Here is a 13,521-nt window from a genome sequence, read left to right on the forward strand (position 1 = left end):
AATATTCACCGACATCGATATTTCCATCAACATCGACATTTAAAACTTTGATTTCAATTTGATTAGACCATGATAAAGGAGCTCCAAGAGAGTAATAACCCTCTGTATCAAAATTTTGCTTCTATTTCATTCTTTTTTTATTTGAAGCAGTTACCTATCACACAAACATATGATTGTTAAAAGGCTTACTTAAAACTTCATCCAAAATACAATTTTTCTAAATGCGAACTACCTACGACTTACAGAACGTTAGACTTAAACTCTAGCTATCTAAACCAATGCTACCTAAGTCTAACCTGTGTGCTAAATGTCAAGTCGAATATAACTCTTAAATTGTTAAGACATATATGTCTGACTAAGAGATCATGAGTTCGAATTCCCACTCCCACATGTTGTATTAAAAAAAAAAAAAAAAAACCCTGTGTGCTAAACGCTCCTTAAAACAAAAACCCTAAAAGCCCTCGAAGTTACTCACACTAGAAACCCTAAGCTCTTTCTCATCTCTCCCATAAGCCAGCCGCCACCGCCCTTTTTTTGTTTGTGAAACCAGCAGCCCCCACGGCCTCCCTCGCCGGCGACAACCCGCAGCGGCGCGACCCCGATCAGTGACGAAGCAGCGTAGAACCCCCTCGCCCTCTCCTCTCTCCGGCGAGGCAGCAGACGATTGGCGACTCCTTGCAGGCGATCCGACGCCGGCACAAACGAAACTCCCTTGCACGAACCCGAATCCTAACCGAGAAAACCTTATCTCTTTTGTTTAGGGACCAATTCGTGGAGTTTAGGAGCGGATTAGAACCCTTTGTAAGTAGTTCTTACTTGGGCATGTTTGTCTTGTGATTCTACAAATTGTTTGTTTTATTATGCTTATGATTTTAATCATATCTATTGATATATATGTTGGATATTGGTTCTCATTAATTCTTTATGGATGTTGGTTTATGGTTTAGAAGATTTTGCTGGGTTATGTGGCGTGACGGATGTGTTTTTGTTGGTTCTGGTAGATTATAATTGCTTGAATATGTTGTTGTTTGATGATTATGAGGAAATACATGATTATGGGTATTAGTAAAAGCACGCTGATATTGTTGAGAATTTTGTAGATTGGAAATATATGCTTGATGTTTGGGTAAACGTATTTGTTGACTATGTTTACTGTAAAGCATGCTGGCGTTGTTGTGATTTGATAGGGTGGTATGAACTTGTTTAAAACATGCATGTTTGTGTATGTAGCATGCTGAAATTTTGTTAGTTGAATGATGTATGATTGCCTAGAAAGTATGTTATAGAGCTTCTGATGAATATTACTGTGGTATTGTTATAGTTCCTTTCTTGAGAACAACTGAGAATGATATCTTTAGTTATTTTCTTATATGATGTTTTACATACGTTAGGCAATGGCTACTGAAGAAGACTCTGTCGAACAAGTTGCTGCAGCTCGTAAAGAGAGATTGAGAGCTCTCAGAGCTGCTCAGGAATTGTTAAACACGCCGGATGAGAAGACTTCTGGAGGCGAGGATAAAGATAATGGTGTTATTGAAGATACTGAAGAAACGTGAGTGTATATCATTTTCTTCCATCAAAGTCAATCTACTATGCTAGAAGTTAGTTCTTCTAGAAGGTTTTTCGTTACGTTTTCTGAGTAAGTCGATATCAGTAATGATTGGATTGATGACATTTTTTTTGTGATATTCTCCTATTCATGATTTGGATCACTTCACTTTTAAGCACATTTTAACACATTTGTAATGTTCAATTAGGTCCAGTTATAATTCTACTCTCTGACTGTAATTTCCTCCCTCAACTATGTTCTCTTTAAATTGTGCTCTTCAGGATCGAGCCTACAATCTCATCTCCTAATGTAGGATCCTAAACTATAGTTCTACTCATTTACAACCTATAGATTAGGAGCTTTAAGAATATAGAAACATGAATGGATTGTGAAAAGAAATCAATAGAGAAGTTTATGCACAATAATCCATTCTTTATCAAAAAAAAAAAAAGCACAATAATCCATTGAGGCTTATTCATAACTTTTAGAAATTGAGACTTGACTGAACAAATATTCCATTGAAAGAAAACCATGAAGGAGATGAAGAGGAAAAAATAACAGATTTCATTTTGTGATATGCTCCTAACCAGAATGTCGTCTTCTTCTCCTAGGAATGGTGAATTCCTTCTTCCTCTGCCTTAAGTCACCATCTTTATCTGTGTCCATTGTCTTTTTTTTCCCTTCCATTTATCCTTCCTCTCTTTTTCCTCTGCCTTTAGCTGCCTCTTTATCTTTGTGTATCTGACATTTTTAGCCAAGCTCTGTAGAACTAACGACTACCATAGCAGCAGTATCTGCATGATCGTGGTAGCACAAACTACATTTTTCTTTCTTCCTTTGTAAGCTCCATCTTCTTTCGATTTGCAGAACAGAACTATAATAGGCAACAAAATGTCCAAATAGAGCACGAGGATGACCAAGTATTTGATAAAAGGTCGATGATGGAGGAGGTGTTGTTACACCCTCCTTTTCAGGATAGGGGGCGTTTCTTGTGGCAAGCTTGTTTTTTGGCTACTTTTTGGGGCATTTGGCTGGAGAGGAATTGTTTAGGGGGGGGTCAAGGGTGGAGAAATTTGTGGATTATGTTTGGGAGCTCATTAGATTTAATACTTCTTCGTTATGGGGCTCTGATTCCAAGGCCTTTTGTAATTATCCGTTCGGATTCATTCTTTTGGATTGGCCCCCTTTTCTTTAGGGGGCTCCCTTCTTCTAGGCTGCCTTTTTGTAGGCCCTCTTTGTATTTCTTGTTCCTTGTTTCATTTTTCTCAATGAAAGCGTAGTTTCTTATCAAGAAAAAAAATAAAAATAAAAGAGTATTAGAAACTAAGCTATAGGTTATAAAATGTAAGTGAACAGAATTCATACAAAGCATGTTCATGTAAGTATCTTGCCATCAGTTAGTTGTGTCTTTTCTCTAGTATTAGAAACTTAGCTATAGGTTATAAAATGTAAGTGAACAGATAACATTTGTGCTTGTAAAGTTTGGGATGATTGCAACAACAATGGCATACAACTTAACTGCTTATTTATCTTTTGAGATACGTTTTCATGTTTACTTTCAAAAGTGTTTCAATAGATTTTCTCTTGCTAGGGGAAAAAGGTGTTCCTACATAAACAATCATTCTTTTATCAGGTACATGTTTAGTCTGATATTATTTCCAACTTATTTGCAGTAATCTTAGTATGAAATTTCGGAACTATGTCCCTCATGATAAAGAGCTTCAGGAGGGTAAACTTGCCCCACCTGTATTGCCAAAGTTTGAGGACCCTGTTGCCAATGAACCTCCACAATTAAAAGAGGTAGTTTTATCAGTTATGCTGTTGTATGTTTTTAAACTGGCCAATGCTCCTATTTTCTGAATCTTTTCCTGGTAATCATATACCATTGTAAAAATTATAGGATCCATTTGTAAATATTGCCCCAAAGAAACCAAACTGGGACCTCAGAAGGGATGTGCAGAAGAAGCTTGATAAGCTTGAAAGACGTACTCAGAAAGCACTATATAAGCTTATGAGTAAGTAGTAATATTGAATTAGAGGTCTATGTAAACGTGTTTATAAGTCATTATTCTATTCTTGTTCCTTTTTACTTCTTCCTTCAGTTGATAGGTAGCATAGTATTTAGCAAAGTGGAATATATTTTCTTTGTCAGAGGAGATATCTATCCAGTCAATGAGCATCTACATAATATCATTTTTGCTTCCTGATCCTATTTAGGGGTTCAATATATTTTCTTGGGTAAAATACACTTTTGGTCCCTGAGATTTGATGTAGGTGTCTATTTGGTCCTTTAAGTTTTAGAATGGACATTTTTGGTCCTGAAGTTTGGAGTAAGTGTCTATTTGGTCCTTGAAATTTCAAAATAGATATTTTTGGTCCATGAAGTTTGAGAAATAGTTCTAAATGGTCCCTGAATCAGTGTTTTTGAGGCTCAAGGCGCACCTCAAGGCGACAAGTCCTTTGATCGCCTTGAGGCAAGAGGCAATAAAAAGGCGACGCCTGACTGAAGCGAGACGCATTTAATAAAATAATAAATAAATATTATCTATAGTAATTTTAGTAAAAAATAAAATACTCTAGATGCAAATATTTGTACAACCATTTTAATGTGCAAATAAAGTTTAACTTAAATAATTAAGAAAAATTAAAAACTTAAGTTCTAATATTTAAGAAAAATTAAAAATATAAATTATAAAAATTAGTAGACAGTGGTTAAATAGAAAGATATAAAAACATTTGTATTTAAATTAAACCATGTATTAAAGTAGGGAGTGGTTATTGTCATTTGGAAGTGTTGCCACCAGATGGCAATGGCAATTTTATTTCAGGTGTAAATTTTCTAGCGCTAGCACTTGTTTAGTGTGGCTTGGAAATATAAAAAAAGAAAAGGAGAGCGGCTTGGAAATGTAAAAAAGAAAAGGTGAACGGCTTGGAAATGTAAAAAAAGAAAAGGAGAGAAGAACTGAAGCGACATGATTTCAATTTGCTGGTTTTTCAAATTTCTCTTTGATTCTTCTTCCATTGCTCTCCAACTTCTTCCTTGATTCTTCTTTTTCTCCAACTCTTCTTCTTTGTCTTCTACTGTTCTATTGTTTGGTTCTTTTCTCAATTAAAGAATTGACGAAGAAGAATTGAATAATTGAAGAAGAATTGAAGCAAACATGGGAAGAATCGAAGAGAAAAATCGAAAAAATTATAATACAAGGACAAAAGTGGTGGACACAGCGAAGAAATTTTCGGCTGTGGGTATTTTGATTTTTGGCTGTGGATATTTGGTTTTCAGGGTTGTTTTTCGTGGGTTTTTAACATAAAAAGAAAAAAAAAAGCAGCGTGAAACGCCTCGCTTCAACGAGGCGCTCGCCTCGTCACAAGGCGAGGGCGCGCCCAGGCGCAGGGAGGCGCACCAAGGCGAGGGTCCGGTCGAAGGCGCTCGCCTTGGCACCATTTAAGGCGCTCCTAGGCGAAATCGCCTTGCCCCTCGCCTGAGGCGCTCGTCTGGGTGCGCCTCGAAAACACTGCCCTGAATTTATTTGACCGTGAGTTGACTAACACTAAAATGACATGGCAGTTAAGTTACTCATTGTATTTGCTGATTTGGCAAAATTTATTAATTTAATAATATATTTGTTGGTGATTAGGACTTTTTCACTCTTTTCCTTTTTTCTTTCTCTCTCCTCCTTCTCCTCTTCCTTTTCCTTCGGTTCACAATGAGCCTCACCACCACCGTCTCTTTGCCACTGTTGCCCGCCGCTTTTACTAACGCTTGCTGCTGCTGCCTACTTCCTTTTCCAGTGGAAGAGGAAGCACGAAGAGGGGTTCTTCTGGAAGTGGAAGAGGAAGAGTCTTCCATTTCCTTCCTCTTCCTTCGTGGAACGCTCCTCTTCCAGATTTTGGAGAGGAAGTTCCTCTTTTAGATCTGGAAGAGGAAGAGGTGGCAACTGATTCGAGGGGATGACAACGGGCGAGAGAAAGGACTACCAATGGTGGCGGCGATTAGACGGCGGTAGTGGTGAGGCTCATCGGAGAAGAGGAATGGGAAGAGAAGGAGGAAAGAGAAAGAATGCCAATCATCCACAAATATATTATCAAGTTAATAAATTTTGTCAAATCAGCCAATACAATTAGCAACTTAATTGCCATGTCATTTTAGTGTTAGTCAACTAACCGTCAAATAAGTTCAGGGACAATTTAGAACTATTTCTCAAACTTCAGGACTAAAAAGGTCTACTTTGAAATTTCAAGGACCAAATAGATACTTACTCAAAACATCCGGGACGAAAAATGTCCTTTCTAAAACTTTAGGGACCAAATAGACACCTACCTCAAACATAGTATATTTTACCCTATTTTCTTTCATGGATATGACTTCTGAAAATTTTTCATGCACAAACCATAAGAGATGAGCTTTTGAAACATATCCTTCTAGTAATGAACTTTATATACTGATAAGCGAAGGGCAAAAAAAAGAGATGAGCTCATGAAGCCATCGAAAGTAGTTACCTCTCTTCTTGAATCGTAGTAGTTACTTGGCTAGATTGCTTTTTTCTGTCAGAGAATATTACATCACAAATATATGGTGGGAATTTGAATTTACCCTCCCAAGATGCTCTTATTAGTTACTAGTTAGTGTGCATTGGCAGTCGCAAAGAGGGATTGTTGTTTGTTTCATAAAAATGGTACAAAATTATGTGAAAACACTGAAATTAGAGAGTGGTTACATATTTAGAGTAACCTGGTTGCCATTGTGAACTTTATTCTTTTGAATTTTTTTGTAGAGGAACAGGAAAAGCAAAAGGAGTCAGCTGAAGGAGATGATGTCCAAAATGGTACAGAGGGATAGTACGCTGCTCGAGGTTATTTGCTTGGGCGGTTAAAGTTTTCTATTTTCTTCTGGACAAATTTTCTATTTTGGACCCTATGGATACCCATGCAGAACGACTGAAGAAGTACGAGGTTCCCCTTGGTGTTACCATCCTTTCGGCATCGCCTTGGTCCTGTATCGACGTAATATGTGCAGACATCACATTAAGTCTCATCACCCTTTCGTTGTTTGGAGGCAACTTGTTCTCTGTCTATGTTCTCCTCGTACCATGAGGGATTCACTGTTGGAAGCCGGAAGTTGGAATTAGCAAAATCAGGCGAGGTGCAGTCTCCACGATTCTGTGATTGTTGATTTACATTTTACATTGCTGAATGATCAGTGTGGTTTCTTTGACTGCAACTAAAGTAAAATGAAGTTTACCGTTTGGTAAAATTTAGGTGCATTTGGTTGTTCATCTTAAACTATAAATATATTCAATGAAGTATTTCATGTTTTTAGTGTCGGTGAATATGTGTTTCTATTTGCAAATTGAAAATGGTAACCTTAAATATTTAGTTCAATCTAAAATATTATTAATTAATATATCTATTCAGATACATCTTTAACTTTTGTAATAATTTTATAATAATATATATTATAAAATATTGTGTTTTATCTGTTTTAATTTTAACCAAAAAAAATTTATAACATAAAATAATATAATCATTTCTATAGGATAAAAAATTATGGTACCAAATTTCATTTTAAGCTCTCTAGTGTGAAATTTGTAAAGAATTTTGGTGGTACATTTTGATTATTACCAATAAAATTATATATTGCATTTAACAAAAAAAATTATTTGTTTTAAGAAACATATTTCAAATCAAGTTTGAGTTTGTAAATTGGACTAAAATTTCAGGAAAACATAAATATAAAGTTTTATCCGGAGTAAAATTAAAAAAGAAGATTTGCTTGTATGAAAATGAAGATAAATTTTTGTGTAAAAACATTTTCCTCATTTAAAATATATTGTATTTATTAATAATATTTATTGATTTGGTTTAAGCTTATTGTTTAAATTTAATTTTCTTTAACCATATTCTTTTCCCTAAATGCAGTTGGCTTAAATCTCAACTTAAACTTGAGGTTATTCAAACGCTTAAACAAACACATGTTATCTAGGAAAAATTTCTAGTACTATGGAAGTATGAACACTCATTTCATTCATTACCTGTCACGTCAGCATCGTATAAAAAATGATGTGAAATGAATAATAAAAGAATATTTATCCCTGAAATACTAAAATTAAGTCGAACCCGTGGACCAAATACTCTCTAAATAGTTTAGATAGGTTTTGAAATTTGGAAAGGAAAATAAATTAGGAGAAGAAGAACCATTAAACCTTCCTATTTATGATGTCTAAAAAAAAACCCTCCTATTTATGAGGTCACTAAAACCCTCCTATGACATCATCTTCCTTAATCACACCAGAAACCCTAAAGTTCTTTCTCATCAAAACCCCCTTTTTTGTTCGTGAAACCATCAGCCCCCACGACCTCCATCGCCGGCGACGACCCGCAGCGGCGCGGCCCCGACCTGTGACGAAGCAGCGCACGAACCCCCTCGCCCTCTCCTCTCTCCGGCGAGGCAGCAGACGATCGGCGACCGACTGCTTGCGACGCTCTCCGGCGACCCACTTTCGCGTTGAATTCAAGCTTGAAGTAGCAGATTATAGGTATGTAATCTTCTTTCCTCAACAGCCTATAGCGCTGGTTTTCTTCTTCTGCAACTAATTTGTTCTTGAAATGTAATGGTTTTTCCATTTCCATTTTGTCTTGGACAGAATCTATCCCAGCTGATAATATAGAGTAGCTCGTAGCTCGCTGTAAAGGTCTTCAATATGGCGAGTGGACCTGGGCTTGAATCTCTGGTTGATCGTAAGCAATCTCACTTACAAACTCTCACACTGTTCGTTTTTATATGTATATGTAGTTCTTTCAGTGTGAAAATGGAGTAATTTATCCTACAACAATAATTATTGGACCTCTGAGGCGTGCAACTTCCTTTGATCTGGTTATGAATTGTTTTGGGCAATTTAGCAGTACCTATTTGTATGCTTTTTTGCTTGATTAAATGAAACCTAGAATATCATACATTTGGATAAAGAACAATTTCAAATATTAATTGGGATGTGGGGAGGGAGGAAATATTAGAACTATGATACATTCCATATGTAATATGTTTAACTTGATTAAGGGATACAATATTCGTCTCGTAGAGAGATGATCTGGAAATATACTGAAGAAAGCCTTGCTGTTAATGGGAGGACATGTGAACGAACTAAGTAAAAATGGCTCAGTAATTGTAAATACTTTGAGAAATTGATGTATTTAGCGTTCATTATTGAATTCTATATTGGTTGACTAGCTTTTCCTTTATTGTTACTACTCTTCTCACCCTCTTGTACTTAAATCTTTCCTTTAATCTTTTCGAGAAACAATATCGGTTATCACAAATGACGGCCGCAATATAGTGGTATGTTCACGAACCATCATCCAGTTTGTCTGGTATTTCATCATAAACAATTCGTGTTTATAGTATTTTAGCAGCTTATCAACGATACTTTATTCAGGGGGTGTTGAAAGGATTTGACCAGGCTACAAATATTATCCTTGATGAATCTCATGAGCGTGTTTACTCAACCAAGGTTTGTGTGATTACCATATAGCTGGAGTTTTCTACTTTCTACTACTCTTTCATCGATTGTTAGTTTAGACAGAAAGAACTCTTTCAATCTGTAGAGAATTCATATAGTTCATTTTCTGCTCTCTGTGGTTCTTCTGTTCTTATGTTATTTCATCTATTTGTGGATGTGTTTAAATGTTTCTTTAGAAAAATTTCTTCTGCATATATTATTTTGAATGTTTAATCAGTTACACCTAGCTCTTTTTCCTTGTGGGGGATTGCTATTTGTATTTCTTATCCCTTGAAAACTTGTTTAGAAGGAAAGTGGAGGATCTCAGTTTTCCCCTCATTAACAGAGAATATAATATCTTTCCTTCTTTCTTATACTTACTGGTGCTGAGCAGACCTTTGAGTTTTGACCATGATATCTGCTTCTGCTACTGTCTCTCTGTTTTTGTCCAAATCTCTAAAATACATACTTAGCTGAATGTTATTTATGTCTTCCGTTTATATTTAAAAATTAGAAGCATGAGCATACTTTGGTTAAACAAGGGGCGGGGAACGGGGACCCGCGGGAAAAATTGACATCTCTACATGAGATTTGGGTCACTTGAATCTCAAATCTCACAATTTCTGAATTTGATGGCTTTCAAGAGATTTAAGATTATGCATTTATGGTTTGAATCCCATTTTCATATCTCAATGCTTTCTCTTGATCTGCAGGAAGGCGTTCAGCAACTTGTATTGGGTCTATATATAATCCGAGGCGACAATATGTAACTACCATCTCACTTTTTGTTTCCTCCATGTACATAATTAAAACTTCACTCTCGATTCTATGAGAATTTTTATGAAAGATGCACACAGAACGGAGAAACTTCGTAGTTATTGAAATTCATAATGGGTCTTAATTTTTGCAGAAGCATTGTTGGGGAGCTAGATGAGGAACTTGATTCTAATCTCGACTTGTCAAAATTGCGAGCTCATCCTCTGAAGCCTGTGATTCATTAATTGGATCTGTTTATTCTGAGTCATGTTGCTTCCATTAATAAGTGAAGCTGTTTAAGTTTTTTGCTTTGACCTTTCATCACATTTTCCAGCTTGTTTATATAGCGGGTATTATTTTATGAATATGGATATTAAATAGGATATTTACAACCTGTTTGGTAATAGTTTTGTTTTTCGTTCTCTCTTTTTTCAAAGTAGAATTATGTTCGGTAACTGTGTATGGTTTATGGTTTGTATTGTTTTCTCGTTCTCTAGAATTTTAAATTAAATTTAAAAAAGTAAAAGTTTTATATGAAAAATAAAATTCCATAACTTTTATGTTATATTTAAGAGCAAAAAATGATAGAATAATGATTTTATCAACGGAAACATGAACCAAAAATTGAAACTTGATTTTGATATTTTTTAAAATCATACATAATTTTGAAAATTTTTATTGAAAATGAGAAATAAGAAATGGTAACAATTACCAATCTTAACCTTTTAGTGTCATAAAGTTAAGGGTCTGTTTGGTAACGATTTTCCGTTTCTTGTCGTGTTTCTTATTTTTTGAGAAAAAATAGGACTAAATTTTGAAAATTAGAAAAAGTAGTTTTGCTTTTATTGTTTATTTGTTTTTTTAAATTTTTAGTTATTTATATTTATTTATTTTTGTTATTTGTTATTTATATTTTATGTTTTTATATTTTTATAAAATATTTCTATTTTTCAAATTAAAAATATTTTGAATTTAAAGTAAATAATTTAGACTTTTATATTAAAAAAATTATACTGCAAATTATATTTTCTTTAGTAAGTTACATTTTTCGAGTATATGTTATATTTTTTATATTATATCTACTAAATTTTATTTTAACTAAAAATAAAAATAAAAGTTAAGACATATTCCTGACCAAGAGTTTGTGGGTTAGGACTCCTTACTTCCACAAGTTGTTGTACTAAAAGAAAAAAATAAGAAAAAAACAAGAAACAATAATGATTATCAAATTTTTTGTTTTTGTTCTTTTATATTAAGAAACAAGAAATAAAAATGGTTACTAAATGCATTCTTATTTATAGTTTTAAAATAATTAGAAACAAGAAATAGGACATGAGAAACAAGAAACAATAAACGAAAACGTTATCAAATGCCCTATTTTTTTTGGTGCATTAATATGAGCTTAATCGAATGGTTACAAAAGAAGCTTTCAATTGGGTTTAAATCGAGATTAATTAGGTTCTAATAGATTCTAGTTTGGCCCTTTAAACTTAGATAAATTTAATTTTTAAATTTTTGTAAGATTTTTATTAAATCGTAAATTCAGTTGAAAATTTAATCTCTTTTTTAAGTTGAGAATACAAATCAATCTCTTAGATCTCTTTACAAATTCTATAGCCACCTCAGGTTCTCTGCATAGGAGCCCATATGTTTCTAAAAATAACAAAATTATTCCATAAATAAGCATTTATTACATTTTTCAAAAACTGAGTATTTGGTCCTTACCCTATATTTATCTATAAATTACAAAAATATTCGATAACTACAAAACTATATAATATATTTTCAAAAAGAAAAAAACTAAACATTATGTATTCAGTAATAATTGAACGGTTTAACTTTTAAGAATAACAAAAATATAAAATTGGAATTATAGGTCGATTTTCATTTTAATACTTTCTCTTCAACTTTATAAATTTGTCGGGAATTCTCTACCTTAATGGATAAGAGAAGGCTGCAAGTGTCACAACTAATATAGGGAAAAGTAATTCCAGAATCTATCCTCAAGAACTTTTGATTCAAAATGAATTTGATGGAATGTTTCAAATCTACTGGGTTTAAATAGGTGATGATGAAGACGTGATTTGGTTTTACAAACATCAAGCTACTGAATAAATGCAACCTCTCTGCTTCTTGCCCTAGTTTTGAGAGAAATAACACACGGGTGAGTTCTATTTTTATCACAAATCGCTTTTGGTTGTTTTATGTGCTTACATCTAAGTCACATCCCATATTAACTCTCAACTAATTTACCTAATCTAACCCTTTTAGACCTAATCTAACCCTTTTAGTATTAGGCTTAGGCTTAGCAGAATTTCGGAGTGGCCAACTAAAGAAATTGCTTGAGATATTAGTTTGTTGAGAAGCTAACCAAGAAAGCGCCATGCACTGCTGGGTGTTTTTCTCCGTGTTAAATTAAATAGATTTTTCTAAGACATTTCACATAGGGGTTAAAAACTAAATTATTGCATAATGAAAGTACGGAAATTGCTCATTGAAATAAGATAACTACTTTACATTGATTGGAATTAAAGAATGACAAAGGTACAACAAGCCCTAGCTTAACATTCTTCTCTTCCAGACTTGAAGAGAGATAAAACTCAGCTAGAAAACTTGGTAAAATGGAATAAACAAAGTACAAATGAATTAGAACCTGAAACAAAGTAAAACAAAGCTTAACAAATGAACTGCATAAAGACTAGGGTTCGAAAAGCAATAAAATGTAAAGATATAATAACAAACGAATTCTAAAGACCAGGTCGATTTTGATTGAGGAAGTTAATTTGAAAGATTTCTTTTATGCCCTTATATCAAAACACAAGTTTCGTTAAAAGCCCCTTAAAAAGCCAAGCCACTTCCTTCCTGCATAATGGAAAAATGTGAGTTTCTGTTGTGTTTATCCACCAAATATCTAATTTTATCGCAAAACATTCCGCTTTTCATTTTATGCAGAAATAATAAGTTTTTCTCCCTCTTTAATAATATGTAATCACATTTAGCAAAATATGAGAAGAAATGGGTCGTTTCCATATTCAAACATGTCCTGAAAATAAGCTTTTTACCATTAAAAATCAAAATCACCACACCTCCAAACTTAGCTATTTGCTTGTCTCCAAACAAAAGCAACAACTCAACTCCAATAAACAACATGCTAATTAATGGAGGAATGAACCACAATCCAAATTATTTAAGTGAAGTACTCATATTTTTCTCAGAAAGGACTTCAACCTCAAGCCAAGATATAAAAACCTTTCTAAATCCTCTTCAATTGTAAACCAAAATTTTTTTGCAACACTAAGGTATTGCACACTTTTGTTTTGTTTCAAAAGTTTTAAATAGAAAAGACACATGGACTGGCTACTAGCCTCTGAGGTTTTCAACATCCCAACATCGACTTCCAATCACATCCGCTCATAGAAACTCTTTAGGTAGCAACCTAGTCATAAAATGTCAACAATGGATTTTACGAAGTTACTCTAGACTGTACAACTACTACCCTCGAAGTTGCTAACGCCACTCATCCTAAACTACATGAGTGTCTAAAGTGGGATTCACAAAAATTAAGTTCATTTTCTTGCCGCTCTATTTTCTAACCACTCTTATCTTTCTCTTACTTTATTTTATCTTTTCCCCACTCTCTCTTTTTCTCTCGAACAAAAAGTAACTCTTTTTGAACTTCTTTTTCATACTTGACTCTTTTTGCAAATAACTTATTTGTTT

General features: G+C 34.0%; 2 protein-coding genes across 3 annotated transcripts; both read left to right on the forward strand.

The window, feature by feature from the left end:
• The first annotated feature begins 462 nt into the window (after positions 1 to 462).
• On the forward strand, positions 463 to 6,873 carry LOC111022269 (Cwf18 pre-mRNA splicing factor). 2 transcript variants are annotated; one of them, XM_022299438.2, is made up of 5 exons: positions 464 to 801; positions 1,392 to 1,552; positions 3,223 to 3,349; positions 3,450 to 3,564; positions 6,325 to 6,873. In XM_022299438.2, exons 2-5 carry the CDS (start codon positions 1,395 to 1,397, stop codon positions 6,387 to 6,389), a joined length of 465 nt encoding a protein of 154 aa, XP_022155130.1. In that variant the 5' UTR covers positions 464 to 801; positions 1,392 to 1,394; the 3' UTR covers positions 6,390 to 6,873. The 2 variants fall into 2 exon arrangements, with proteins under 2 accessions (XP_022155131.1, XP_022155130.1); XM_022299439.2 differs by lacking the exon at positions 3,450 to 3,564 and having other exon boundaries at positions 463 to 801.
• Positions 6,874 to 7,855: 982 nt separating this feature from the next.
• On the forward strand, positions 7,856 to 10,205 carry LSM8 (Small nuclear ribonucleoprotein family protein). The gene is made up of 6 exons (XM_022299442.2): positions 7,856 to 8,085; positions 8,194 to 8,287; positions 8,845 to 8,885; positions 8,983 to 9,057; positions 9,759 to 9,811; positions 9,956 to 10,205. Exons 2-6 carry the CDS (start codon positions 8,251 to 8,253, stop codon positions 10,044 to 10,046), a joined length of 297 nt encoding a protein of 98 aa, XP_022155134.1. The 5' UTR covers positions 7,856 to 8,085; positions 8,194 to 8,250; the 3' UTR covers positions 10,047 to 10,205.
• Positions 10,206 to 13,521: the final 3,316 nt, after the last annotated feature.

The sequence above is a fragment of the Momordica charantia genome (genome assembly GCF_013281855.1).
Source record: "Momordica charantia cultivar OHB3-1 chromosome 3 unlocalized genomic scaffold, Mcharantia_2.0 BLBB01000003.1, whole genome shotgun sequence".
NCBI lineage: Eukaryota > Viridiplantae > Streptophyta > Magnoliopsida > Cucurbitales > Cucurbitaceae > Momordica > Momordica charantia.